This window comes from Salmo salar, chromosome ssa12, assembly GCF_905237065.1.
Source record: "Salmo salar chromosome ssa12, Ssal_v3.1, whole genome shotgun sequence".
Lineage (NCBI taxonomy): Eukaryota > Metazoa > Chordata > Actinopteri > Salmoniformes > Salmonidae > Salmo > Salmo salar.
In genome coordinates, this window is record NC_059453.1 from 85,283,976 (window position 1) to 85,309,968 (window position 25,993).

A 25,993-nucleotide genomic window follows, 5' to 3' on the forward strand; every position below is an offset into this window, starting at 1 on the left:
TGCTCCTTTGCACACCATTATTTCTATTTCTACTTTGCACTTTCTTCCACTATAAATCTACCATTCCAGTGTTTTACTTGCTATATTTTATTTACTTTGCCACCATGGCCTTTTTTGCCTTTACCTCCCTTATCTCACCTCATTTGCTCACATTGTATATAAACTTATTTTTCTACTGTATGTTTTACTCCATGTGTAACTCTGTGTTGTTTTATGTGTCGAACTGCTTTGCTTTATCTTGGCCAGGTCGCAATTGTAAATGAGAACTTGTTCTCAACTTACCTACCTGGTTAAATAAAGGTGAAATAAAAATAAATAAAAAACAGACTCACAGCCGCTTTACCCACTGTGTTCTGGCCCAACCCATCTTTTTCTGGCCCAATCAGATGGCCCCGAATGTGTTGGCATTCAGTGTAGGGTCAGGGGGGGGGGGTACTCAGATCCAGACTTACTGCTGAGAAGAAACTAAGGTCTGTGTGCGTGGCGTAGCAAGGAGTCTGGGTAGCCATGGCAATGCCAATGGACAGACAAATCAGTTTTATAACATCCTATTTCTCATCACTGTCAACAATATCCAAGACCAATGAGCAAAGACCATTGTGCAAATTCCATAAAAAATGATTTTTAAATAAATGAAAAAAATCATAAGCGTATTCCAGTTCATTGCATTATCTGAATGGGTAATGATGTAACATGGGAAGACAAATAAGTTCAGGTTCAGTGACTGTACATATCTCAAAAGAACACTGCTGCCACCCAATGGAGAGTTGCCGAACATTTGTCTGACACAGTCCATTATTGCACACATTTCTAAACTAATATCACACATTTCAAAGAAATAAACCACAGACTCAAATTCAAGTAGATTTCATATTTTACTTAAAAAAGGTGTGCACACAATACAGAGTATAAATCAAACAAGGAAAGGAATAAGTCCATGTAAAAAGGCTGTGTTAAAATAAATGACCGTGTGTAGCTGAAACCACCCGGTGGCATACAACAAGTATTCTACAACGCCAGATCTGGCTGCAATAACACTACACATCAGCCACACACACATGGCAAAACAAAAAGCTACATCCCTTAAAAGGATTGATTAGGAGGTCAAAGACAGCTTGCTATTTGGGTTGAGTCTGTAGAGCAACTTAGCACCAACTCCACTGCTTCTTCTCCCTCTCTCCTGCCATCTTGCTCACATTAATTCAGTCTCTCAGATCATCTGGCTCTGTCAGCACTGGGGGGGGGGTTGTGAATGGCCCTCGAACAAGCATAGAGAACACTGCAGAAATGTGGAGGCCCTAACGGTCTCCCTACAGCTCCATTGTCTCAACAGCTACAGCTACAGACAGATTGCATTGCTGGTAGTACAGTGAGGTGGGCCCACAGATACAGTAAGAGGTGGGCTCAGTCCAAAAGATCCGCTAGGCTTTGGCAGGCACATTAATTCGACCAATGTTGCCCATACATACAAACACAGGGACACAGTCGGGATTGGGTGATGTGGGGTGTGTTCAGCAGAACAGAACGATGTGCAGCGTTTGATTCAAAGGAAACGGTGCTGTTATGAAGAATGTTGAGTATGGTGGTACGGAGGGCAAATGTGTATGGTGCACTGCATTAGTTTAGTAATTTGAAAAGGTCACGCCAATATTGATCAGGTCACACCCACCAACAGCAAACATAGCTCAAAGGCAGTTGAAGAACGGTATGCACCATTTGGGTAAATGTGTCATTCCGTACAAGCCTTCAGTGACTCACTCAATTTAGCGAAATGTTTAATAAACTGAAAAGGAGGAAATGTCAGTCCAGTTCTTTGAAGCGTGCGAACATGGCCTTGCGCACCGCTTGTTTGTAGGTGGCATGATTCCAGACAACAGACTCCTTTTTCTTCCTCTGTGGAAGATAAGATAGGAAGCACAACGGGTTAAAATCACCACCAAGCTTTAAATAAAAAAAACGGGTTAAAATCACCAACTAGCTTTAATAGAACCTCGTTATGGTCGGACCCATTTTTTTCTTCCAATTTTCGCCTAAAATGTCATACCCAAATCTAACTGCCTGTAGCTCAGGACCTGAAGCAAGGATATGCATATTCTTGATACCATTTGAAAGAAAACACTGAAGTTGGTGGAAATGTAAAATTAATGAAAGAGAATAACATTAGATCTGGTAAAAGATAATACAAAAGAAAAAACATGCATTCCCCCCCCATCAACTTTGAAATGCTAAAGGCCATTATATCACTTAGGAGTCTAGGCGCAATTTAGCAGTGTATGTGCAAAGTTTCAGACTGATCCAATGAACCATTGTATTACAGTTCAAAATGTTGTATCAAGTTTGCCCAAATGGTCAACTGATACATTTTCAAGTTCATAACTATAGAGAATATACAAAAATGATATGGTAATAAAAATGTTTAGTTTACACAATCCGAGGAATGTCATAAATTATGGATAATTAGCTTCCCTACAGAAAAGACACTAACCTTCACACATCTAGATGGGGGACACAGCAGGGGTTCAAACTGTAGAACCCAGCTCCTACATTTGAATATAAAAATGGATTTTATCAAACAAAACTACGCTACATTTTATCTCTGGGACCCTCAGGATGACAAATCAGAGCAAGATTACTGAATGTAAGTACATTATTTACCTTTAGAGGTATCAAACCAGTTGCCGCGATAAAAGTTTTGTTGTGCACTCTCCTCAAACAATAGCAATGGTATTTTTTCACTGTAATAGTTTAAATTGGACAGTGCAGTTAGATTAACAAGAATTTAAGCTTTCTGCCCATATAAGATATGTCTTTGTCCTGGGAAATTTTCCAGTTACTTACAACATCATGCTAATCACATTAGCGCACATTAGCTCAACCATCCCGCGGGGTGGACACCGATCCCGTAGAGGTCAAATAAAAAAACGACTGGGGTTAAAATCACCACCAAGCTTTGAATAAAAAAAAAAAACGGGGGTTAAAATCCCCAAGAAACCCAACTTGACAACAGACTGAAAAAGAAAGATGTTATAGTACCTCAACAGGCTCAGAACCTAACCCCGGCCTCTCGCTTCCTTTATGCATGTCCCTGGAGCCACCGACCCAGCTATTCTGGTGTTGATGTTTCCTTCTCTTCTGTTCAGGGGAGCCGTTGGACTCCCTGGCACTCAGCTGTGGAACAGATTACAGACATCAATACATTGCTCATATAACATTTCAACAACACTTCCTGAACATAGCTGAATCGGAGGTTAGAGAGAGATTAAGGCAACTCAAATTAAGCTTTTAAGACTATTGAACTGCTTTACAACTACTTATCAAATGTGTAAATCTAGCCTCCTCTGACCTCTTTCTCCTGGTTCTCCAAAGCCTCCAGCTCTTTCTTTGATCTCTTGATCTTCATGTGGATCTCCATGTTTTGCTTGTGGAGGTCTGAGAGCTGCTGGTGGCGCACCAGGCCGTCCTTATTGGGGAACTGTCTCCTACACAGCAGGCACGCCATCTTCTTCCAGTCTGTCAGCTTGTCTTCCTTCTCCTGAGACTGACTCCTAGAGGCCTGAGGATCCTCATGCTGCACCACCTCCTCCTCCTCATCACTGCCTGTTGCTGCGTAGTCTGACGCCAGCAGGCCCAGAGAGCCAATGGACTGCTGGGAAGGGTGGGGAGCAGGAAGTTCAGAAACAACGTCACCGGGGAGGGAGGAAGACACCCCACAGACATAATGGATTGGAATCAAATTCATCCCTTCTTTCCTCCTGCTCATACACAACAGAACATTGTAGGCTTTTGGCAGTGACCTCACCAATCAATCAATCTCACCTTTGAGCCCTTCCCCTCTTTCTTGGGAGGAGCCATAGGCTTCTTGAAGAGGTCGTCTCCACCCTGTTTGGGGAAACAGAAGAGGGACAGTGAAATAAAATGATTTAATTCCACACCATTGCATTAAAGTGCATGCATGTCACAGAGGCTCCCGGTACACACCTTCCTCTCGAAGATGGTGAAGGCGGCGTCAGCTGCCTTGGAGGACTTCCTGTCGTCCAGCCCGCCACCGGAGGTCTTGAGTACAGGGGACGGAACACGGACGCTGTCCTTCTGACGGTTCTGGATCTTAGCCCAGCGCTCCATATCCTTCATGATCTGAGACAGACATGCGTGTTAACCATCTATAAGGTGGTGTATTGTTCCTATAGCTTCATTATACATGACTATATTGTGGGTTAACCTTGAAAGCGGCTAGGCTCCTGGGTTTCTCCTCTTTCTCTCCTGGTTTGTCTTTGTTGTCTTTCTTGTCCATGCGAGGTGCAGTGTCCTCCTCCTCTCTCCTCTCGGGGGAAGGGTTGGGGTTAGGGTTGGGGTTAGGGGCAGGAGTGGGGTTCAGGAGCTGGGGAGGGTCGAAGTGAGGGGTTGGCTCTGGTCTCTTCATGTCCAGCGGAGCGTCTGCTGCTGGATTAGCCAGAATGGCCTGTACGTCTGGCGCCAAGGCAACACCAGACTGGGCAATGGGGAGCTGGGTATCTGTAGAGTGTCCTCCGGGAACGGGGATGTATGTTTTGGACACACTGTCCCAGTACAGGTACTCCTGGGTCTGGGCATTGTAGAAATACTGCACACACATACGTTGGACATGATGGACGTAGAGTAGCACAGACACACCAAGGTAATTTGAAGATAATGTATCACATATGAGCTACTGTGTAGAACTCTTACCCTAGAGGCAGGGTCATAGTACAGGGTAGTCTGGGGATCATAGTAGAACCCAGACGTGGCATCATACAGGTAGTTTGTCATGTCTGGAGTTTCAGTAGCTGGACAAATAAAAAAAACAGTTGTTACAAGAGTATGACAAGATGACAATGATTCATTTCCTGTCTATTCACATTCTTTCCACAGATTCACAAGAGGTCCTGAAGCTGCATATTCCCTAATGTCTGAGAGGGGCACTTGGCCTACTGTTTGGCCTTACCATAGCTGTAGCCATCAGTGCCATGATCTCCTGTTGCTGTCATCCCCCCTGCTGCTGCAGCAGAGGCGACCTGGGGGTCCAGAGCCTGGTGGTAGGGATCAACTGGTGGAGGTTCAGCATAGCCACCTCCCTAGGATGTGGCAGAGGGAAGCATTGGTTAGAAGGGCATTTCACACTCACTCAAGCATTTCCTCTGCTTAAACTGTCAATGTTTCTTTACTTTTGGATAAAGTGGTTATATAATAGTCTGATGGTGTCGTACCGAAGTCATGCTGGAGTTCAAGTGCGAGACAGATGAATTGGAGAGAGGGTCTGAGCCCATCGGTCCACCCATATGATCGCCTAGGTAAAAATACAAATCATTTTCTTCCTGCTCATTTTCTACTCAACATGACCTGATGATTGAAGCATGTTGAGCTGAAAGACAGACAACCACAGCCCAACGCAATATTTGTCGTCTCTTCATGTACAGATCCTGGAGGGCATACATTGTCAGGTAGAATAGTGTTTGAATGGGGATACTGACTAATGAGAGAGGTCTCACCTTGCAGTTTAGGTGGGCGGCCTACTGGTGGCTGGTTGTGAGGTTGGGATGAATAGTACTGCTGCTGCTGTGATTAGGGTACAAAACAACACATTCATTTTCTAACCAACACACTATCTCAACAAAACCAAAAATGATACCAAACACCTAACGTACCTCCGTCATACTGGCCTCAGGTGGGTACCCCAGGAGAGAAGTGTTGGATTTATCAAACTCTTTTCTGTAGCTAGTAGGAAAATACAAACCATCAATGGTAAAAAAAAAATAACATCACCGTTCTTACACTGAAGAGCTTAGTTACATGATATAAGTGTCACTCACTTTTGGTTCTTCAGTGGCTTAGCAACCTCAGCGTAAACCCTGACCCCATCGATAGAGAGAGGCCTGGGCTTGGTGAGGAGCTCTACCAGACGGGTCACTTGCTAGGATAGAAGAAAGGCCACGTCATGACATCCACAGACGTAACATCCATTAAGCAGGGTACAACTCTGACATGCATACACATGGGAGTTCAATAAACCATGACAAAGTGGCCAACTGACATGTAATGGCAGCTATGTGATACCTCATGGGAGTCCATGTCTACGAAGCAGAAGCATTTGGCTCCCGGGGGTTTTCCTCTGACCAGACGAACGTTCCTCTCATCAAGGTAGGCGAAGGGGTCCAGGGATTTCAGAATGGTCTCCACTGTAGTGGTGGGCTTCACATTCTTTATGATCATGGCTGTGAGGAAACAGAGGAACAAGCACACTGATCTTGAGCTTTCCTTAGAAACAAACAAATGTTTTAAATAAACAATCACACCATCAACTCCTTACTAGGGTTCCCTACTCCCCAAAGATTCCATTTCTAAATTCCCCAACGATTCCCATTCTAAATTCCCTACTCCCCAACGATTCCCATTCTAAATTCCCTACTCCCCAACGATTCCCATTCTAAATTCCCTACTCCCCAACGATTCCCATTCTAAATTCCCTACTCCCCAACGATTCCCATTCTAAATTCCCTACTCCCCAACGATTCCCATTCTAAATTCCCTACTCCCCAACGATTCCCATTCTAAATTCCCTACTCCCCAACGATTCCCATTCTAAATTCCCTACTCCCCAACGATTCCCATTCTAAATTCCCTACTCCCCAACGATTCCCATTCTAAATTCCCTACTCCCCAACGATTCCCATTCTAAATTCCCTACTCCCCAACGATTCCCATTCTACATTCCCTACTCCCCAACTATTCAAATTAAAAATTCCCAACTATTGCAATATTGCCCCAGCTCACTCACTCTTGCTCTCCTTAAAGATGGGGTCCATCTGATGTGGGCCAGGGCCTTGGCGAGGGGGGTTGCGGCTGGCCCAGGACTCTGCCTGCTGCTCAGCCTCCTGCTGTCTAAGTTGCTGGTCCACCTGCTGCTGCCAGGCCTCTGGGGTAAGGTCCGAGCTGCGCTGCCATGAGCCCTGCTGGGACAGGGGGTCAACTGGGGCCTTGGCTTGGGAGACATCCTGGCTGTGGTGCTCATTCTTGGCCTTGTTGACCAGGAGCTGGCCTGGGCTTGGCAGTAGGGGTTCCTGGGTCGGAGGGCCTGCCTTATGCCCTGGTTCCTAAAGCAGCAAGAGAAGGCACATCAGTCATTTAGTGGTGGTTGTCTCAACAACCTATGGCTTAACATAAGGAGCACAGGCAAATCAAATCCAGCATGCATACAACTCTTAGGGTGAACATTACCAATAACAAAAAGAACTATGCTACTAGCATGCTTAAAACAAGATCAAAGGTAAAGGGAATAAATCACTTCCATCTACAAAAGGCCCTAACTGTGATATCCAACACTTACTAGAGCTTCCTTGCCACTTCTGTCCGGCTGGACGTATCGCATTAGAGCTGTTTTAGTGCCAACCTTCAGGGATCCCTGAAAAACAGGAAGAGAGTGAGCTAGATTCAAACTGAGGAATCTGCTTCCTTGCCAACCAAGTGACTCACAATTCTAAATGTTCCAAGAGAATAACAGACTCCCATCATGCACTGTAGCAGGTTTAGTCCTCCTCAGTGGTGAGGGTAAAGGGGACGACCATTATGGTTCTGACAGGAATATGGAACTTAGATCAACCAATACCGTCCAAGGTATTTCCTCCATGCTATAGCATTACTGTTTGCCAGGAGGTGGAAATTCTAGCTTCTCATGTACAGTACTTTGGGGAGGAGATTTTGAATTTCATATTAGTGGTCTTACTAGATAAAGCTAGAAAGCTATATTCTTTGACAGTATAGGGCTCAAATATGTACTTAAAATGTGTACTTAATCCAACATGAAATTCAATATACCATTGTGTCGGCTGTGCTCTGTAAATGTATATGACACTAATCTGCATAAAGGCATGACTGCATGATTTGACATGCAAGCTGTAGGTTGGTAGACTCAAAATCTCCAGTTTAACTAAAATGGTGAGTGGCAGTTATATCTACAATAACCCATACTTGCTGAGTTCGGTATTGTTAACAGGGTTAGGATTGTAAGACCCAGGAACCAAGACGAGTGTATTTTAAACTTTTTATGTAGTCGTTGATGGGTAAAGATACAGCTGACTACATGAAACAATTGCGAGGTAGCGCATGTTTCTAGAATCAATATCTTAGGTAACTAAATCATAACCATTGTATGGTAGACCCAAAACCATTGTAACAACCAGCTACCCAATGGGGTAACTTAACATAGAAGACTCATCAAAGGAATGTGTAACACCTGTCACTGGTTCTGCTTCTTTCCAGCCTTGAGCAGAGCCAGATATGGCTCTGGCCTTGATGTTGGTCTGTTGCTTAAGATTGTAGTGCATCACGATTCCTTCAATATGGGAACCAGAATAGGCCAATATGGTTGGGAAAATATCAGTTATCTATACCCTAAATCTATACCCATGGCGTGCACCACTGACATTCACCTGTGCTACCATGGCTAAAAACCAACCATTGAGAGCTGCTGATACTTTACATGGCTCTATACCAATGGGACCAATAGAAAGGTCTCACAACAAAAGGAGAAAGTGAGCCAAGAAGTGTGGTCAAGAGAAAAGATTCCTCTGCTGTCAAGTGAATGAGCATCAAGAAGATGTATACTTGTATTTAGCAGGCAAGAGTGGATCTGATGTGGAGGATGCATTTAGAGATGGAGTCTATCCATTCAGCAATGTAAAGGAATAACGTTACTATGGTTGATGCACAGCACTCTCTGTGTAGAGAAAGATGAATGAAATCGAGCATTGTCCACTTGTTGAGATCAAGGAATGAGTAAAACCCTCAAGACACAGTCAGAGTATTCTAGAATGTATGTGGTAAGTACCCCCAAGACACTGAGGTAAAGTTGGCCTTGTGGATAACCAAAGGTGATGGCAAGATATTGCCAAGAAGGAATAAGTCAAAGGGTCACAGCAAACTGTAAACAGATCAACTTTCCAATATTGCCACCAAAGGACCGTTGAAAGGATAATGGCCACCTCCAAAATTATAAGAGACTTTGTGTACATTTAAAGTCTGTGTAAAGTTGAAAGGGAAAAAAACAAACCTAGTATGGACTTGAACGCTAGCTCAGAAATGGCTGCCTTACTCGTGTAAGCACAACCCATCCCAAAGCAGCAGTGATTTTTTTGTTGTTGATTCTATTGAGCTTCAAGTTCCATAAATAACTTTATATTGGAATATGTAAATGATTCAAAGATAATATAATATCTAAACTGAGTAGTCTGTGATCTGGAAAAGACCTTAGGATCCTTAGTATATTATTCTGCAGGTAATACCCATAACACCAATAGCTACTATTCCCAGCCTGATAAAAACAATGTTAAAATGACGCAAAAAAACTAAAACATGAAGGATCTGACATTGCTATCTAAAAATTAACAGATATCACTGTAAAGAAAACTATCCAGCTAAGACTTGGAGGGACAGAGGACCAAGAATCCAGGAACAAGACCCATTATGATAATATGCCTCTGGGCTTAGACATACAACGTACCTTATTTCTTATGAATCCAAACATTTACCTCATTTATTGTTTTGAGACTACGTGTTTTTTTTCCTCAGAGATGGTTTTCTTTGTTTTAATTTCTAAATTCATTCCGATTTAAGAGGATTACATTACGGCAAACAAATCTGGAGAATGTTGTTCGAAGTGGTTTCTCTTTTTCTTTCCTTTTCAATGCCAAGTGCATCACCAGAAGCACGGCTCCTCTTTGACCTCATTATTAAGCTATTGTTGTGCGAAGTCCCCTTGAACCTACGCCAACGATGTCAATTCACACACCCACAGGTAGGGAGTAACTCCCATAAATGATCCCAAACAATAACCAACCCTGATCCCACCTCTCCCCCTTCTAAAATGCCCGCCCCCAGCCCAAGCCTTCTTCCTGCCCGAAGGCACAGCCGATGTAGAGAGATGAGGATGGGCCACCTGGTTGGATTCCATGAAGTGGACTGCATCCTCGAGGTTTAAAAACTCCACATAGGCCGTATCGTAGCTGTAACCTGGGGACAGCATTTGAAATACAGATGGATTTGCGTTAGTCAATGCCAGTAAGGACAGCAGTTCACGAAAGGAGATCACATTCAGCATTTGTGGTGATGGTGTAGCATTTCGATGAATACATTGGGGGAAATCGAACATTGTCCTAATTCTTCATTTTTTGACATGTATGCCAATCTCTCCATACCTTTGCAGCACAATATGGATTGTAGTCATTTATCTTTAATATTTGAGTTGGCAATGTTCTCCTTAATTAAAAGCCACTACCAACATCTTTTCCAGATCCAACTATGGATTGAATGTCGTCTGTAAACATACTCCCAAGTACACCAACTACAGCTTACTTAAAATGTCCCTCTTAAAGTAAATTCCTGCAAGCATAGCATAACCTAAGTGCTACTAAGGCATATGTGTACTGTGTATGATTTAAGTGCTACTAAGGCATAGGCCTACTTTGTATGAAAGAAAGTATGGATTGTCTTGCTACATTTTAAACCTGCCATAATACTTTGTCACTCAGAAACTTGGTATTGTAGCTTCTCAGGGATCCAAAATGTAACGTAGATGGCTGATACAGTCCTACAATCAAATAATTGAGAAAACTTTCGTCTAAGCTGAATGACGAGAAAAGCAACACCAAGAACCTGAAGTAGTTGCATAGTCTGTAATATAAACTTGCTGCCTATATTATATCGTAATCAATTCATTTTTTGTTTCAATAAAATAGAAAATGGTGTATAAGGAAACAAATAAGGTGTGAACAACATAAGAGATTGCGTGTCATAAGAACTTTAGTGACTGATAGTCACTGTCAAAGACTGCTGCAATAAGGATGTTTGGACAGTGTTCCTACATTGTCAGGAATGAAAAACACTAATGGCTAAATACTTAGAAAACTTGGCTGTTGAACTGATGAGCGATTGCATCAAGACCGAGAACATCGGAGGCAACAAAGACACTTTGAAAAGAATATGAGCGTATGATTCGAATAGCGAAATAGCGAAACAATTCGTAGGAGATTCGAGATATCGTTCGAGTTGAGCATGTCCACACGGGGACTTCTGTCTCACCTGGCACAACATTCTTGATTTTCATGCCCTGCATTGGGACACCATCACGAACTGCAAAGGCACCAAGGATCTAAAAGATAATTAAATATTGTTAGGCTCTAACCTTAACACACACACACCTATACGTATATAACTAAACTTCTATCACCGAACTGCATGATTTTGTGCAATCAGAAAAGTATCAAGTCAAAAGCTAAATGTCTGTTTTGATTCCTACCTGCTCCATTGTGGCTGTCTTAGGAATCCCAGTGATGCAAATTGTATGAGTAACCTTGTCCTTCACAGATGCACTCCGGTAATCCTGATCCTTTAGTTGACAGTTCAAATTTAAATAACAGGTTAAAGCAATTGAAATTCACATAAATGACAAAATGGACAACCAACAGATGCACAAGAACATTTGTATAGAATTTGTATTTAGATGCATAAAAAACATTTTCATTTTCTATGGGTTTAGTCTAAATATTTGGTTTACTAACCTGGGAACCAGAGTCACTGAATTTTGGAGGCGGGACTGCTTTAGATTCTTTTAGAACTTTGTCAGGTCCTGGCAGCTCCTCGTGTTTGTAGTCAAAGACTATCCCTGGACCTGTTCTGTAATCAATGTCCCTGTAGTCCTGGTCTTTGCCTTGGAAGTCTGGCCCTGGAACCAGCTTAACCCTCTCTGGGCCTTGTTCAAGCAATGCATCCTTCGGCCCTTTGAAACGAGTTTTATCTTTTGGCCCATGGCCCAGTGGAGTTGGTGGAGCCTTCTCTGGGATGTATGGGGGTCTGTCCTTCTCCAAGAGGTATGGGGGCCTGTCAACTCGATTTGGTGCATTTTGATTCTGCTTGGGATCCCCATGTTCGGGCCAGCGCTTGCCGTCATTCTCTCTGTTCGGCATGTTTGGCAGGAGCCCAGGACCCATGGGTGGAAAGGGAGGGTCCTGAAGACTTCTACGGCCAAAAGGTGGCAGATCCATCCCAGGGATATCTGTGGATGGCTTTTTATCCCAGTTCTGGGAACCTGGAGCTTCTCTGTTGGGGTGAGGGAAGCCAAAAGGAGGCCCATCTTTTTTCCCAGGGAATTCTGTAGATGGCATGTTCCTTTCTTTAAAGTTTTCCGGCTCTCCAAGAAGACTACCTTCTCTGGACACTGGAGGGAATCGCTGTCCCTGCATCTCTTTGGAGAAAGGAGGAAGACCTCTGGTCATGGGAGATGGAAGAGAGTCCTTCTCCTTCTTACGGTTCTTCCACTCCTCTGCAAGCGACACCTCTTCCATTTCTGGGAATTCTCTGTCTCTAAGGGTGCCTTCTGGATCTGTACCCATAAACTTGGGTCTGTTTGGGCCACCAAGATCTGGAGGGCCGCCAGGCCTTCCCCTGACATCCATTGGAGCACCATCATTGTCGGCAAATCTTACGGGAGATCTATCCCTATCTCGGAATTCAGCTGGAGGTCCAACGCGGTTTCTGAAGTCCGTATCAGACTCAAATCTTTTCCTTGGATTCAATGGGGGAGCACCCCTCCTGTCAAAGTCCATCATTCCCCGGTCTCGATCTCGTGGAGGCATGTCCATATTAAACCCATCAATGTCATCCATGCCCATCGGGGGCCTGTCTATGGGTGGCCTGTCCCTATCACGCATGTCTCTGAACACCTCATTTCTACCCATAGGCTCCATGGGAAATCCTCCTCGCCTTCCATCCATGTCTGGATTGTTGAAGCCTGGCATATCCTTGCGGAACATATCCCTGTCTCTCATGTCCATAAATCTGTCATTTGACTCTCGTAGATCTCGTGGAGGCATGCCTCTCACTCCCATGCCTCTTCCCCTCACATCTCTCCCTCCCATTCCTCTCCCTCCCATGCCTGGCCCAGGCCCCATGAAACCACCACCAGCAGCTGCATTAAGCAGCTTGTCCCTGATTGACATTTCATACTGCCTTCTGAGGCTGAAGTCTGGTTCTTCTCCAGGTCTCCCCAGAAAATCCCTAGGTGGTTCTCCTCTCCCTCGTATGTCATGTGGTTCCATGTCACGGTCCCTCATATCAGGTGGACAGTCCATCCTCCTCATGTCCATAGGAGGCCCCCGATCCTGTGGTCCCCTGGGACCCATGTTCATTCCGTCTCTACCCCTGAAATCAGGCATAGGGCCATCTCGGCCCCCAAACATTTCTCCACGATTGTCCCCACTGGAACAAAGAAATGAGAATTCATACTTTGGGCTCTAAACATTTACAAACATTTTAAAATTAAGTAGCTCTCAAATCAAGTAACCACCATAAGAATGTAAAAACATTAACTTTCTCTTGCAAGATAGTTTTCTATTTGCATACTGCCATTGCCACCATCTGCTTACCGAAAGGGTGGGCCCCCTTGTGGTCCTCTCCTGGGTCCGTCCCACATCATTTTCAAATAACCAACTTATCTGACAGAGCAAAAATGTAATGTTAAATTCCAGACAGTAGTTTAACTCTAATGCATTTTTTCCTTCACAATATAAATACCCCTTCTATAGGGAGATTGATAAGCATCTGGGAAAATTAAAGTAAACAAAAACAGTGTAGCTACTACAAAGTGAGACGGTATTGATACCATAGTCTGCATCAACCACCATCTTTATTTAGCCTCGTATGTTGTGCCAATGAATGGAGTCGTTAGCAGGCTAGATATGTGACATGGGTATTAAGCTAGGGCTAATATTTGTGTTACTAACGTTAGCTAGCTAAATTGAGTAAGATAGTAGCTAGCTCCATTCAGTCAATATTTACTACACCATTTGTTGATCAGTTGAAACTAGCTAGCTTACTGTCTGGCTAGCTATCAAGTATGTTGATGAAAAACAAGCAAAGTAGACGATGGCGTGCATTGCCAGTTAATGACGACGTTCCATCTAGCTAACGTTATCCGTGCTGGCAACCATGTCTAGCTAGCTACAGTAACGCCAACGTTTAACTGCCTCCATCGACTTTGTATTCCAAGCCACGAGCGAGCTAATATACTGGCAGGTACCCATCTGTTTTCAAAGAATACACGATATAATGTTTTTATTTTACGCCAGATGTTGATATGTGCGTTACATAATCATATTTCATCCATTTCTACGTATTTTTCATAAGGGAGACTCACCTTGATATTTCTTCTGAGAAACAATCGGGGAATAAATGGAGACCGGAAATTATAAGGAACCAATATATCCGGGGACGGTAACTTTTAAGTGGGAATTGTAGTCCTCTGACAGTGTGGGAACTACAGTATCCACTGATGGCAGCAAGTATATTATGGAACGCTGTTTGACGCGTCAAATAAAACTATTTGACGCGTTAGAGAACAGTTTAATTGTAGAATGTTGTGTTGGACCGCAACTTCTGGTATTAGCTAGCCACTTGTTGTTAGCCTTCTGAAATTGAACTTCAGTTCATGGAAATAAATAGCTAGCCAGCTACTAAACCCTGTTTCCCAAAGCTAACGTTATAAACAGCCAGCTAGCTCTCCTGTGGCTCGACTGGACCGGGTTATGTGTTATGAAGCTAGCCATAATAACGATTAGGCACAATATTGGAATTTGCTGTTTGCCTTCAAAATAAAAGTACGTATTTGAAAGTGATGCAGAAGGTTAAAGTTTTTGCCTGCCATATGAGTTCTGTTATACTCACAGACATCATTCAAACAGTTTTAGAAACTTCAGAGTGTTTTCTAATGCAAATCAATTTATAACATTTTTGACATGCGTTTTTCTGGATATTTTTCTTGTTATTCTGTCTCTCACTGTTCAAATAAACCTACCATTCAAATTATAGACTGATCCTTTCTTTGTCAGTGGGCAAACGTACAAAATCAGCAGGGGATCAAATATTTCCCCCCCCCCACTGTATATATTTATTCCTGTATTTCTTTATCCCATATGGAAATGAGGGGTGTCAAACGTCCATGGCTGGTATCTAACACACCATTGGTTGATCAATATCATGCCTTGACTGCATGACACCAAAGCAATTCTGAAGTCTAATACATCCACAGCGCGATTTCAGCTAATTTGTATTCATTGGTAAATTAAATCATCATTGACTTCTGTTGATTGACTACAAATTGTCGAATCATGCCATATTTGGACTAGATAATGCTTAACAAGTTTGGAATGTTGTTATATAAATTGAACAAAACACAGTTATTTAATTTTACCAAAAAATAACAATCCGTTGAAATCGCACTGTGAATGTATTGAATGCATTGTACGGCCTCGGCTATGGTCCATGAAATGTTCACAACTGTGAAGAGTTTACACAAATATTGGCATCATAGCTCGAATTGCAGGACTTTAACTGTGTGGAAATCAACTAATTATTCAGCCTCTTGTGTACAATTACCATTCATATCGCAATGCACAGCCTTACCTATGGATCTTGGGTCCATGAAATGGGGTATCAATGCAGAACCCAACTGTGAAGAGTTTAGAGAAATATTAGCACCATAGCTCATATCGCAGGACTTTCACACCACTGTGAAATGAGTAACATTTTCTAACCTTTATTTAACTAGGAAAGTCAGTTAAGAACAAATTCTTATTTACAATGATACCCTACCCCGGGCAAACACTAACAACACTGGGCCAATTGTGCACTGCCCTATGGGACTCCCAATCACAGCCAGTTGTGATATAGCCTGGAATCAAACAAGGGTCTGTAGTGACACCTCTAGCACTGAGATGGAGTGCCTTAGACCGCTGCGCCACTCGTTCACATTGCAATGTACATCCCTACATATGGATCTTGGGTCCATGAAATTGGGTATCAGCCTACTCAGTGACACCAGAGAACACAACTGTGAAGCAGTTGTAGCACATATTGTAGGACCTTGGCTGTGGGAAATCCCCTCACCAGTCAGTCTATTGTGTGTATTAGACATTCATATTGCAATGTGCAATGCCTTACCCCGTTTAATGGACCCAAGATCCATAGATATCAGCCTGCTCAGTGACACCCACAGAATACAACTGTGAAGAGCTTACACAAATATTAAGGTCATAACTCTTATTGCAGGACTTTGACACCACTGTGAAATGACACTACTGTGAAATTAGCAACATTTGCTCACCAGTCAATAGGCTGAATATTGAGGTGATTTCCCACAGTCAAAGTCTTACAATAAGAGCTACGACGCTAATATGTGTGTAAACTCTTCAAAGGTGTGTTCTGTGGGTGTCACTGAATAGGCTGATATACCATTTCATTGAGCCACAGTCCATAGGTAAGGCTGTACGGTGAAATATATGTATGCCCCCAATGCAGTTATAGAGTCAAATACATCCACAGTGCGATTTCAACTGATTTGTCCTTTGTCAAATTAACTTATTATTGTCTTTTGTTGAATTTATATAACAACATTCCTAACCCTTTTCCTACCCTTAACCTAAGTCTCCTAACCTGCCACAATAATTAACATAACCTGCTGCATAAATTCTCCTAACCTGCTATGAAAAGGTCAGTTCCGGTTGTAGCTGTACTCCCTCTATTCAGAACCAAGAAGCAGTCCTCCATTTGTAGTGTGACAGTAACATTTGAACTTTCTAAAAATGTTTTTAGATATTTTTTATACTTAAATTAGTATTTTTAGTTCACATAATATAATGTAAAAGTATGTATTAATGTGTCTGCAATAGAATGAATGAGGCAAAAATAATTGGACACATTAATAAATTATTTTCTACAGCTTCCAAAATATTTTTTTACAATGGAATACCAAGATGGAGGTGCTGTGTCTCTTCATAGAGAATGATAGATGCCTCTAGTGGCCAAAGGGCCATTTCAACATGGGCAGAGCCATTGATGGTTTCCACCATTTTAATGTAGTCAACTGGGTGGAACTTTCTACTTCATTGGCCGAACCCTCCTGGTGACCCTGCTGTCCAACCGGGGCCTCAGGAGGGATCAGCTAATCGTGAAGAAGAACATTTATTTTTTTCAAAATGGAGATAGCATGGACAGCGACATTGAGGCTGTTACAGACGCTATAATGGCACCATCTATCTCTATGGTTGGCTTCAAAACAGCGCCCCCACCGTCATCTAGTGTATATATAAATTATTGGTCAAACTCATAAACATAAATGCTAGAATTGATAAATATATAAATGCGCTGGAAAACGGCTTAAATTAACTTTACTCAAAAAACGATGTGCTAGATAAACTCAAAAAATGTTAACTTTTCTTGGATAAACTCGCTCGGTAAAGGTGTTCGAACGACACAAGCTCTCGAGCGAGAGCAGCACAGGTAAGGTTATTTGGCGCCATTTGACATTAGTTGCTGTTCCTTTCATACTTATCGGATGCTTGCAAGCAAGGATGGAATTGAAGGGTTTTGGGCACTTGCCAGTTGGGCTTTTGGAGACAGCAATTTCTACGAGGCCGTTAACATTCGGGTTGAAAATCTGTGCCATGTGATGTTTGAAAAGATACAATTTCACTGGCATGGCAGGCTGGTTTTGCACTTTTTTTCTAATAGCCCAGTCAGAATAGTAGCCTTAGGCTAGCAGGCTATCTTAATTTCCATCCCTGCTCGCAAGTTTCTGAAACAATCTAGATAGCTAGCCAACCGAAACTATTTTACCCTGTGGAGAAAGGGGCACTTGGATGAAGTGGAGCAGGAGGCCAGAAAAAAAATCTAATTCTACGAGTAAATGGAAACAGAAAAAAACTCATCGTTGTTACCAGCAACTTGGCAATTTACAGCCAGGCTAACCCACCAGCCTTAGCATATCATGTTTTGTGACACACCTCAACCTGTAACCTTAGATAGCTAATGTAACAACCAAACACCACAGATGAATATGATTATATTAACATATGGAAAACGGCTTAAATTGGTTAGGGGCTCGTAAGCATTTCACTGTAAGGTCTACACCAGTTGTATTCGTCGCATGTGACTAATACAATTTGATATAACTTATGTTATATATGAACTTAGTTATAAATCTCAAAATTAAGTATATCAAACGTTAGTCAACTTTCTCAGTGCATCCAGTAAAGACAATCACATAACTCGCTTGCTAGCTAGCTACAAATCCAATAAAATTCACTTTTTTTGTGTGTAATTTCAGCATCCCCGATGCAGGATTTGATGACAGGATTACTTTTCTGGAATGAAAGGAGGATGATACGTTGGTATACATTGTGCATCAAAAATATAACTTGTGAATCACCATTCATTTTATTATAGATTTCAGTCAAGGAATACAGAGACTGAGGGACGTTACTCAAAATACAAGAAAATGTAGTCGCTAAATAAATACATAATAATAGCATACTTATAGCATACATTAACCTTGTAGCATACTTTTAAATGTGTGTCTTGATAACATCATTGCTTTGTTTTGTCACATACTTGTGTGGTGGCTCCCATGATATGAATAAGTGAATTGAGAATATATTTTTCAGCTTTACAGGTATTCATGGGAAAAGAGGAAAAAAACAATGTGTCAAGTGTATGATCTGTAAGTTACAAATATTTTCTACTGTCCCAAACCTCCATAGGAACCAATTTTTTAAACAATGACGAATGTCATTATGAAAAGCAGTCAGGTTAAATTAGCTGGTCATGGCATATGGGGGAAAAAACTCATACTGATCAGTCACAATTAAAGTAATTCAAAAAAAGTGTCAGTTTTATACAGCAATACCAATATTGCTCAATTCATAGATTTACATAATACTTTGGCAACCCTTCAGCTCAGCTAAAAGATGCTTAAAACATAGATACCACACCGTGTAACAGGCTTGACACTACCTTAAACTAGTTACATACAACATGAGCTACTATTTGCAAAATCTTAATAAAGGCCTTTACATTATTTTATTGGGACCATGAACCGACCAGACAGACTTTCTCACAGGTTTCTTTCATCTTTTCATAAACGGGAGTATAAAGACAAAATATGCAGTTATTAGTCGCTTTGAGGATCATTTCTCACTAACATATCGACTAGGGTACAGTAGCAAACATATTTAGAAATTGCCTCTCTAAGAGATGGAACCAAGGAGGCAGGACATTACAAACATGTACTGTAGGTGTCTAAGAACTGCACTGAAGGCGTGATTCAGATTCAAACAGATACATTTATTGAATTGAGATTTCCATTAAATTAAAAGTAATTAATTGAAGAGAAAGTTTGAGACCGAGACATTTCCTAGACCTGCTCAAAACAATTAGTATTCCTCACACGCTTTGAACCATTTTCAAAAGGATGAGTATCCTTAAAACTGGAGGGGAAAATAGTGAGAGAAAACAATGCTTAAGATAGACAGACCATCTCAAACAATCACAGATATAACAGACCGAGTGAGATGTTGCTGTACTAATGCTGCAAGAGGGAGGGTGGGGCGGAGTGTTATTAACAGGGTGTGTGTGGTGGGGTTGTAGTGCTGCTGCTCTGTCTAGCCATTCTGATCGTCCTGTGTTTGTGGGGGTGTTTGGAGGGACACTGCGGCATCCCCGTTACACCGTTGCAGGGGATCTGCCTCTGGCTCATCAGGAGTGATGATGGCGGGTGGATTCTGTGAGTCAGGGACCTGGAGGGTGACCGAGGCCTCTGTGCTGACAGGGGTGCCCTCAGGAGCATCAGCTGAGGGTACTGGAGTGTTGCTGGAGGTGACAGGGCATGTAGAGCCCCCTGGTACTGGGCTGGAGGTCCCTGAGTCCCTCTGTTCTGGAGCTCGAAGCCTCTTCATCATTGTTGTGACTCGTACAGCTTTCTGTGGAAGAGCAAGACCATAGAAAGATATTTTTAGAACGCTATCATCTAAGTGAAGAATCTGTGCAGTGAATGAACTTCATATGCACAACATTCATACATTATGCAGCCAAGTTAAACAATGATTGTAAAAAATACCAAAAAAAGGTTTGTTTGACAGAAAGGAAGAATACCTTCCACTTGGCTTTGGCAAAGTTCTTTTCAATTTGCCCACACACTCCATCCCTGATGTTCTTATCGGACGCTGCATTCCCAGAAATCCTGAAACAAGGGACAGGTAAACAGAAAACCAATCAAAACGCATACACACATTGCACACTTAAGACGACAAAAATTGTTATGTATTTTAATCTTGGATCGATCCATACCATTCATGGTTGATGGCCTCCTGTGCAGTCAGTCTTTGATCCTGCTCCACTTCCATCAGACTTGCCACCAGGCTTTTCGCTGTACAACAAATAAAAAAATGGAATAAAATGTTATTTGTCACATGCGCTGAATACAGCAGGTGTAGACCTTACTGTAATATGCTTACTTACAAGATCTTAACTAACAATGGAGTTAAGAAAAATATTAACGAAATAAACTAAAGTAAAAAAATAAAAGAGTAACAATAACAAGGCTATATACAGGGGGTACCGGAACCGAGTCACTGTGTGGGGGTACAGGTTAGTCGAGGTAATTGTACACATCTTCTCTTTCTCTCTTCTGGTGCAACAGAAGTAGACACGCCTAAAAACCTTCCTCTTCCCATCTACTGGTTCCTAAATGTGCTACGTAGTACTGCATTTTGATTTGATCTCGAATTATAGTGTTTTATACCCGAGTCAGAGATATCATCCCAGTACGGTGAGTCAAACTCATAGTCTCCTGACAGAATCTTGCGGAAAAGATTCTTGTCGTGATTATCATAGTCGTCATCTTCCATTTCGTCATAGAAAGGAGGGTTTCCAGACAGGCTGGAGAAAGAGAAAACAAGACAGAGTTGAGTCACCTGAGATGAATGATAACATGAGTACTGTATCGGCAAGACACTGTTAACTCTAGTGAACTGAGGTGATAGAGAACACTCACAGAATATACACAATGACCCCGATGGCCCAGCAATCCACTGGCCTCCCATACCTCTGTCGTCCCACCACCTCAGGAGCTGCAGTAAGACACACACAATCCAATATTCATGAATCGAAAATTGGAATGCTCAGGAGGTAGCAACATAGTATGTAGCTCTAAACTTGTCCAAACACCGTTACTGTCATGCCAAACCCATTTGCCCCCATACGTCTATGATCTGCCCCCTTCCCTACCAACTCACCAAGGTACTCTGGGGTTCCACAGGGGTCTTTGATGAGTCTGTTCTCCAGCTTGGCCAGGTGGAAGTCACTGATCACTATTTTGGAGTGCTTCAGGCGATTGAAGTACACCAAGTTCTCCAGCTGTGTGAGACAAAACAAAGTGTACGTCTGAACAGATCTCCTTTTTGGTATGTAGATGGAATAACAAAAATATACATAATTGGCAGGTTGGACAATTACTCAGGGTGCAATATAATTCATGTTCTTTTAATGCAGAGGGCAAATAGCTAAATTTCGTATTTCTAATGCTGTCACCCGAGTGAGTGGCCTATGGTGTAATAACCTCTATGAAACACCAGATGGGAGCAGTGTGCTGTGTGTGTACGCAGTATACCTTGAGATTCCTGTGGACGATGCTCTGGGAGTGCAGATAGGCCACGGCTTCCAACACCTGTCTGACAACGTTGCTGGTGTCCCTCTCCGAGTAGTAGCCTTGGTCTAAGATCCAGTCAAAGACCTCTCTGCCTGTAGCTCTGCAGAGAAGAACATCCAGAGAAAACCATTATCATGTGTCGTATCCCTAAATTGTACTGTAGGCCTCTTGCAACATTCAAGAAGTAAAAATCAACTCAGATGAGTTTACTAAAATGAGATTCTCCAGGAGAATATGGAAAATAGACATTTCACACAGGGGTTGAGAAAGGGAAGTATGCATTGGCAAGTCTGCAGACGTAGGTACACTCCCTAATGGTGTAATCATTGGAACGGAACCATGATGACTTCAAGAGAACAAATAAAAAGCCCTAACCAATGTCACTCAATAACCTCCAATAACACTCACAGCTCCAGGAAGAGGAAGTACTCCTTCCTAGTTTCAAAGACATCAACCAGCTGGAGGATGTTATGATGTTTAACCCTGTGAAAGATGGAGGGAGGCACAGATGGAAACAAAGAAAAACAAAGTCATGTATTGAGCAATTTTAAACCAAGATTAACTAGGAATCATTAAGACATAACATTTGATCATTTGTATTAGTAGTTTAATGGTTTAATAACCATTAGAGAATTGGACCTTTTCCCATTCAAGTTAAATTCAGATTATGAAATGCCTACTGAATAAAATCAGTATAGGCAAAAATGGACATTACTTGTGATATTGTATGAGTGACTTGATGATATTTTGATCTGTATGGAAAGTGGACCATTTCCAATTCCCGTGAAATTTGGATTAAATAATTCAACCTAGAGATCGGTCTCATTACAGCAGTAAACTAACGTGTGCTAATAAGACATTTCATTTGGTCTTTCAAGGAATTTTGGTAGTAGAGAGAACAGTCTATGACTGGGGTGGCTGGGGTCTTTGACAATTTTTAGGGCCTTCCTCTGACACCGCCTGGTGTAAAGGTCCTGGATGGAAGGAAGCTTGGCCCCAGTGATGTAGTGGGCCGTACACACTACCCTCTGTGGTGCCTTGCGGTCAGGGGCCGAGCAGTTGCCATACCAGGCAATGATGCAATCAGTCAGGATGCTCTCGACGATGCAGCTGTAGAACCTTTTGAGGACCTGAGGACCCATGCCAAATATTTTCAGTCTCCTGAGGGGGAATAGGCTTTGTCGTGCCCTCTTCACTACTGTCTTGGTGTGTTTGGACCATTCTAGTTTGTTGTTGATGTGGACACCAAGGAACTTGAAGCTCTCAACCTGCTCCACTACAGCCCCGCCGATGAGAATGGGGACATGCTCGGTGCTCCTTTTCCTGTAGTCCACAATCATCTCCTTAGTCTTGGTTATGTTGAGGGATAGGTTGTTATTCTGGCACCACCCGGCCAGGTCTCTGACCTCCTCCCTATAGGCTGTCTCATCATTGTCGGTGATCAGGCCTACCACTGTTGTGTCTTCTATTGTTATTTTACTGCTGCACTTTAATCACTTGTTACTTTTGTTTCTTACTCATATTTGTTTTTTAACTGCTTTGTTGGTTAGGGGCTCGTAAGTAAGCATTTCACTGTAAGGTCTACACCTGTTGTATTCGGCGCATGTGACTAATAACATTTGATTTGATTTGATTCCTGTGGCATTTCAGATGCCAAGGGTAAAGCTCTGAAATAATGCATAAGCTAAACTGAATGTAACTTACATCTTCAAGATCAGGATCTCATTCTTGGCAGCTTTTCTCACTTTCCTCCCATCCTTTTTCAGAAACTTTTTACAGGTGAACATTTTGAGTGTGTTCTTGTCCTTTGCTCTGAAGATCTCACAGAACTCCTCCCTAAACAAGGACCACACACAAGAGCAAACAAAATAAACATTTCACTAAAAGCTATACTGAATGGAAGAAGCATTATTTTACTATTTAGTTAAAGTCCCAGACTACAGAATGTAAGAGTCGTTGTGAAGCATTGTGAAGAAATACTCACGATTTGACAATTTGTCCGAGGTCATATTTATCAGTCACCTCTGAGGGATTGTTGTAATCCTTCTTCTCCCCGAGTGTCAAACAGCCAAATGGCATGGCAGCTCCTCAGCTACACAGGGAGATCACACCAACACCACCTGTTACCAAGACATAGCATATTGTTGCTACAATAGTACACATTGTACAACAGTAGATACCAAGTTCCACCTCACTACTAAACAACTTAAGAGCACCATGACCTAAGCCTATTGTATATTACCTTGCTGTTCTTATACAGTATACAGCATGTATACAGCATATGCAATGCTATGACAAAGAATGTAGCATATCATTACTAACAATTGCAGATTTTAGTTGTTTTTAAATCAATGCTTTCAATCCATGCACGAAATAGGCAGAGGCACATCATGCACTTAACGTTTTCAAAATGTGTTTATTGAATATGCCCGTCACTTTGGACTCAACATTATTCACAATAACTCTCCTGCAAAAAGATTGAACTCTCCAGTAATCTGGAAGGCTGCTTTCTTTTCACTCAATAGTGAGTCAGACAGCCCTTTAACACCTTGGTCTGCTCTCTGTATCTCAAAGAGACTACTCTAAAAGGATGTAGCAGTGGGGAAAGCAATGGGTGAAAGATGCATGGAATAAAAGACAAGCTGGCAAATGTCTCAATGTAATAGAGATTTTTATGAATTTCAGATAGCTTCCTTTTTTTCTGTTCTAAGGAACTCATTTAGCTATTAGGCAGAATGGCAATTTACAACCTTTTAAAAATTACTTTTGGAACTGAATTGGTGTCCATAAATGTCCCTGGTCCAATGGAACAGCAGCAGCAGCAGCAGATTTTGTTCTTTCTGAACAGAGCATACAGTTCCCTGAATACATAAATATGATCCTCTCTGGATGGGTGTCTGGTTGCTGAACAACCCTGTTGATTTGGCAGCAGAAAGCAGAGTGAAATAAAGTGGGAGGATGAGGAGGAGAGTGCATTTGACTGAGGTGCCATCTCAGTGGAGTGTCATCAGTCATGTCCCTATTAAGAGAAGAAAAATTATGGCTCATCTCTGGTGGAAAATCAATGTCAGTTTACTCCGTGGTAGAGGAAAATAACACGTCCTTATGGAAGGATCACGAATACATGAGGAAACAATGGGGAAATTAATGATAAACAGGAAAGGCAATTGGCCTTTGTAAATGAGCCATTATACCAAAGCTGTAGTAATAGCTACTGTAAAGGCACATGATTTCAAATCAGTTCTAATCTTGTTACATTTACATTACATTTAAGTCATTTAGCAGACGCTCTTATCCAGAGCGACTTACAAATTGGTGCATTCACCTTATGATATCCAGTGGAACAACCACTTTACAATAGTGAATTGTTGTAGTATTAGGAGCAAAACAATTGTTAGGTACAAGCAGTGGTGTAAAGTATTTAAGTAAAAATACTTTAAAGTACTACTTAAGTAGTTTTTTTGGGTATCTGTACTTTACTATTTATATTTTTGCCAACTTATACTTCACTACATTCCTAATGAAAATAATATACTTTTTACTCCATACATTTTCCCTGACACCCAAAAGTACATTTTCACAGGAAAATTCACACACTTATCAAGAGAACATCCCTGACCAACCCTACTGCCTCTGATCTGAAGGACTCACTAAACACAAATGCTTTGTTTGTAAATTATGTCTGGAGTGTTGGAGTGTGCCCCTGGCTATCTGTCAATAAAAAAAAAAGAAAATTGTGCCGTCTGGTTTGCTTAATAAAATATATTTTTTACTTTTGATACTTAAGTACATTTTAGCAATTCCATTTACTTTTGATTCTTAAGTATATTTAAAACCAAATACTTTTAGACTTTTACTCAAGTAGTATTTTACTGGGTGACTTTCACTTTTACTTGAGTCATTTCCTATTAAGGTATCTTTACTTTTACTCAAGTATGACAATTTAGTAATTTTTCCACCACTGGGTATAAGTACAGTGTACGCAATAAAAACGTAGTCTGTAATTTCAGCAATTTCAACATTTATCATCCAAAAAGCCCAAAAACATGTAGCCATTGTATAGGAGGCAACCGAAATGCAAAGATCTAGGTGAGTAATTGAATTGAGAAAAGATCTCATTCGGTATACACAGTACACTAATTTTCTTCTGACAACACTCAGACCGATCATTCATGATGTATGATGCATCTGCTATGCTTAGTGTGAACCTTCCTTCACTCACGGCTGGGAAGCAGGTAAATGTCTAAACTGGCAAGACAGGCAGAGGAGTCTATTGATTACAGTTCAAATCAGAAATGTGAGGACATCTCCTGTGTTTGTGACCTATTGTTAGCAGTAAAAAATATATATTGGAACACGCTGCAGATATTTAATAGCCTGGGTGCCAGTCTGTTTCTGTTCTCTTGCCAACTCCTTATGGAATTGTCATGGCTTGACAATGACAATGGA

The 25,993-nt window shown here is 41.8% G+C and overlaps 2 protein-coding genes across 7 annotated transcripts in view; both read right to left on the bottom strand.

The window, feature by feature from the left end:
* Positions 1-856: 856 nt before the first annotated feature.
* rbm6 (RNA binding motif protein 6) lies at positions 857-14,314 on the bottom strand. 5 transcript variants are annotated; one of them, XM_045691876.1, is made up of 22 exons: positions 14,201-14,314; positions 13,431-13,499; positions 11,568-13,263; positions 11,306-11,395; positions 11,089-11,158; positions 9,947-10,020; positions 7,340-7,414; positions 6,791-7,106; positions 6,070-6,227; positions 5,826-5,926; positions 5,661-5,730; positions 5,505-5,571; positions 5,223-5,302; positions 4,961-5,090; positions 4,705-4,802; positions 4,220-4,600; positions 3,979-4,134; positions 3,817-3,879; positions 3,344-3,646; positions 3,034-3,168; positions 2,486-2,540; positions 857-1,893 (listed from the first exon to the last, which is right to left on the bottom strand). In XM_045691876.1, exons 2-21 carry the CDS (start codon positions 13,478-13,480, stop codon positions 2,520-2,522), a joined length of 4,134 nt encoding a protein of 1,377 aa, XP_045547832.1. In that variant the 5' UTR covers positions 13,481-13,499; positions 14,201-14,314; the 3' UTR covers positions 857-1,893; positions 2,486-2,519. The 5 variants fall into 5 exon arrangements, with proteins under 5 accessions (XP_045547832.1, XP_013989197.1, XP_045547831.1 ...); XM_014133722.2 differs by lacking the exon at positions 2,486-2,540 and having other exon boundaries at positions 3,344-3,643; XM_045691875.1 differs by lacking the exon at positions 2,486-2,540 and having other exon boundaries at positions 5,505-5,568; positions 14,201-14,313.
* Positions 14,315-18,257: 3,943 nt separating this feature from the next.
* The window catches only part of LOC106565986 (caM kinase-like vesicle-associated protein), a 44,757-nt gene continuing 37,021 nt past the window's right edge, over positions 18,258-25,993 (bottom strand). For both annotated transcript variants that reach the window (XM_014133718.2, XM_014133719.2), the window contains exons 2-11: positions 23,529-23,664; positions 23,249-23,380; positions 21,953-22,027; positions 21,506-21,644; positions 21,132-21,252; positions 20,891-20,966; positions 20,639-20,775; positions 20,185-20,263; positions 19,990-20,077; positions 18,258-19,817 (exon numbers count right to left, since the gene is read on the bottom strand). In XM_014133718.2, coding sequence (XP_013989193.1) covers positions 19,500-19,817; positions 19,990-20,077; positions 20,185-20,263; positions 20,639-20,775; positions 20,891-20,966; positions 21,132-21,252; positions 21,506-21,644; positions 21,953-22,027; positions 23,249-23,380; positions 23,529-23,623 — 1,260 coding nt within the window. In that variant the 5' untranslated portion in view covers positions 23,624-23,664 and the 3' untranslated portion in view covers positions 18,258-19,499. The remainder of the gene's footprint in view (positions 19,818-19,989; positions 20,078-20,184; positions 20,264-20,638; positions 20,776-20,890; positions 20,967-21,131; positions 21,253-21,505; positions 21,645-21,952; positions 22,028-23,248; positions 23,381-23,528; positions 23,665-25,993) is intronic.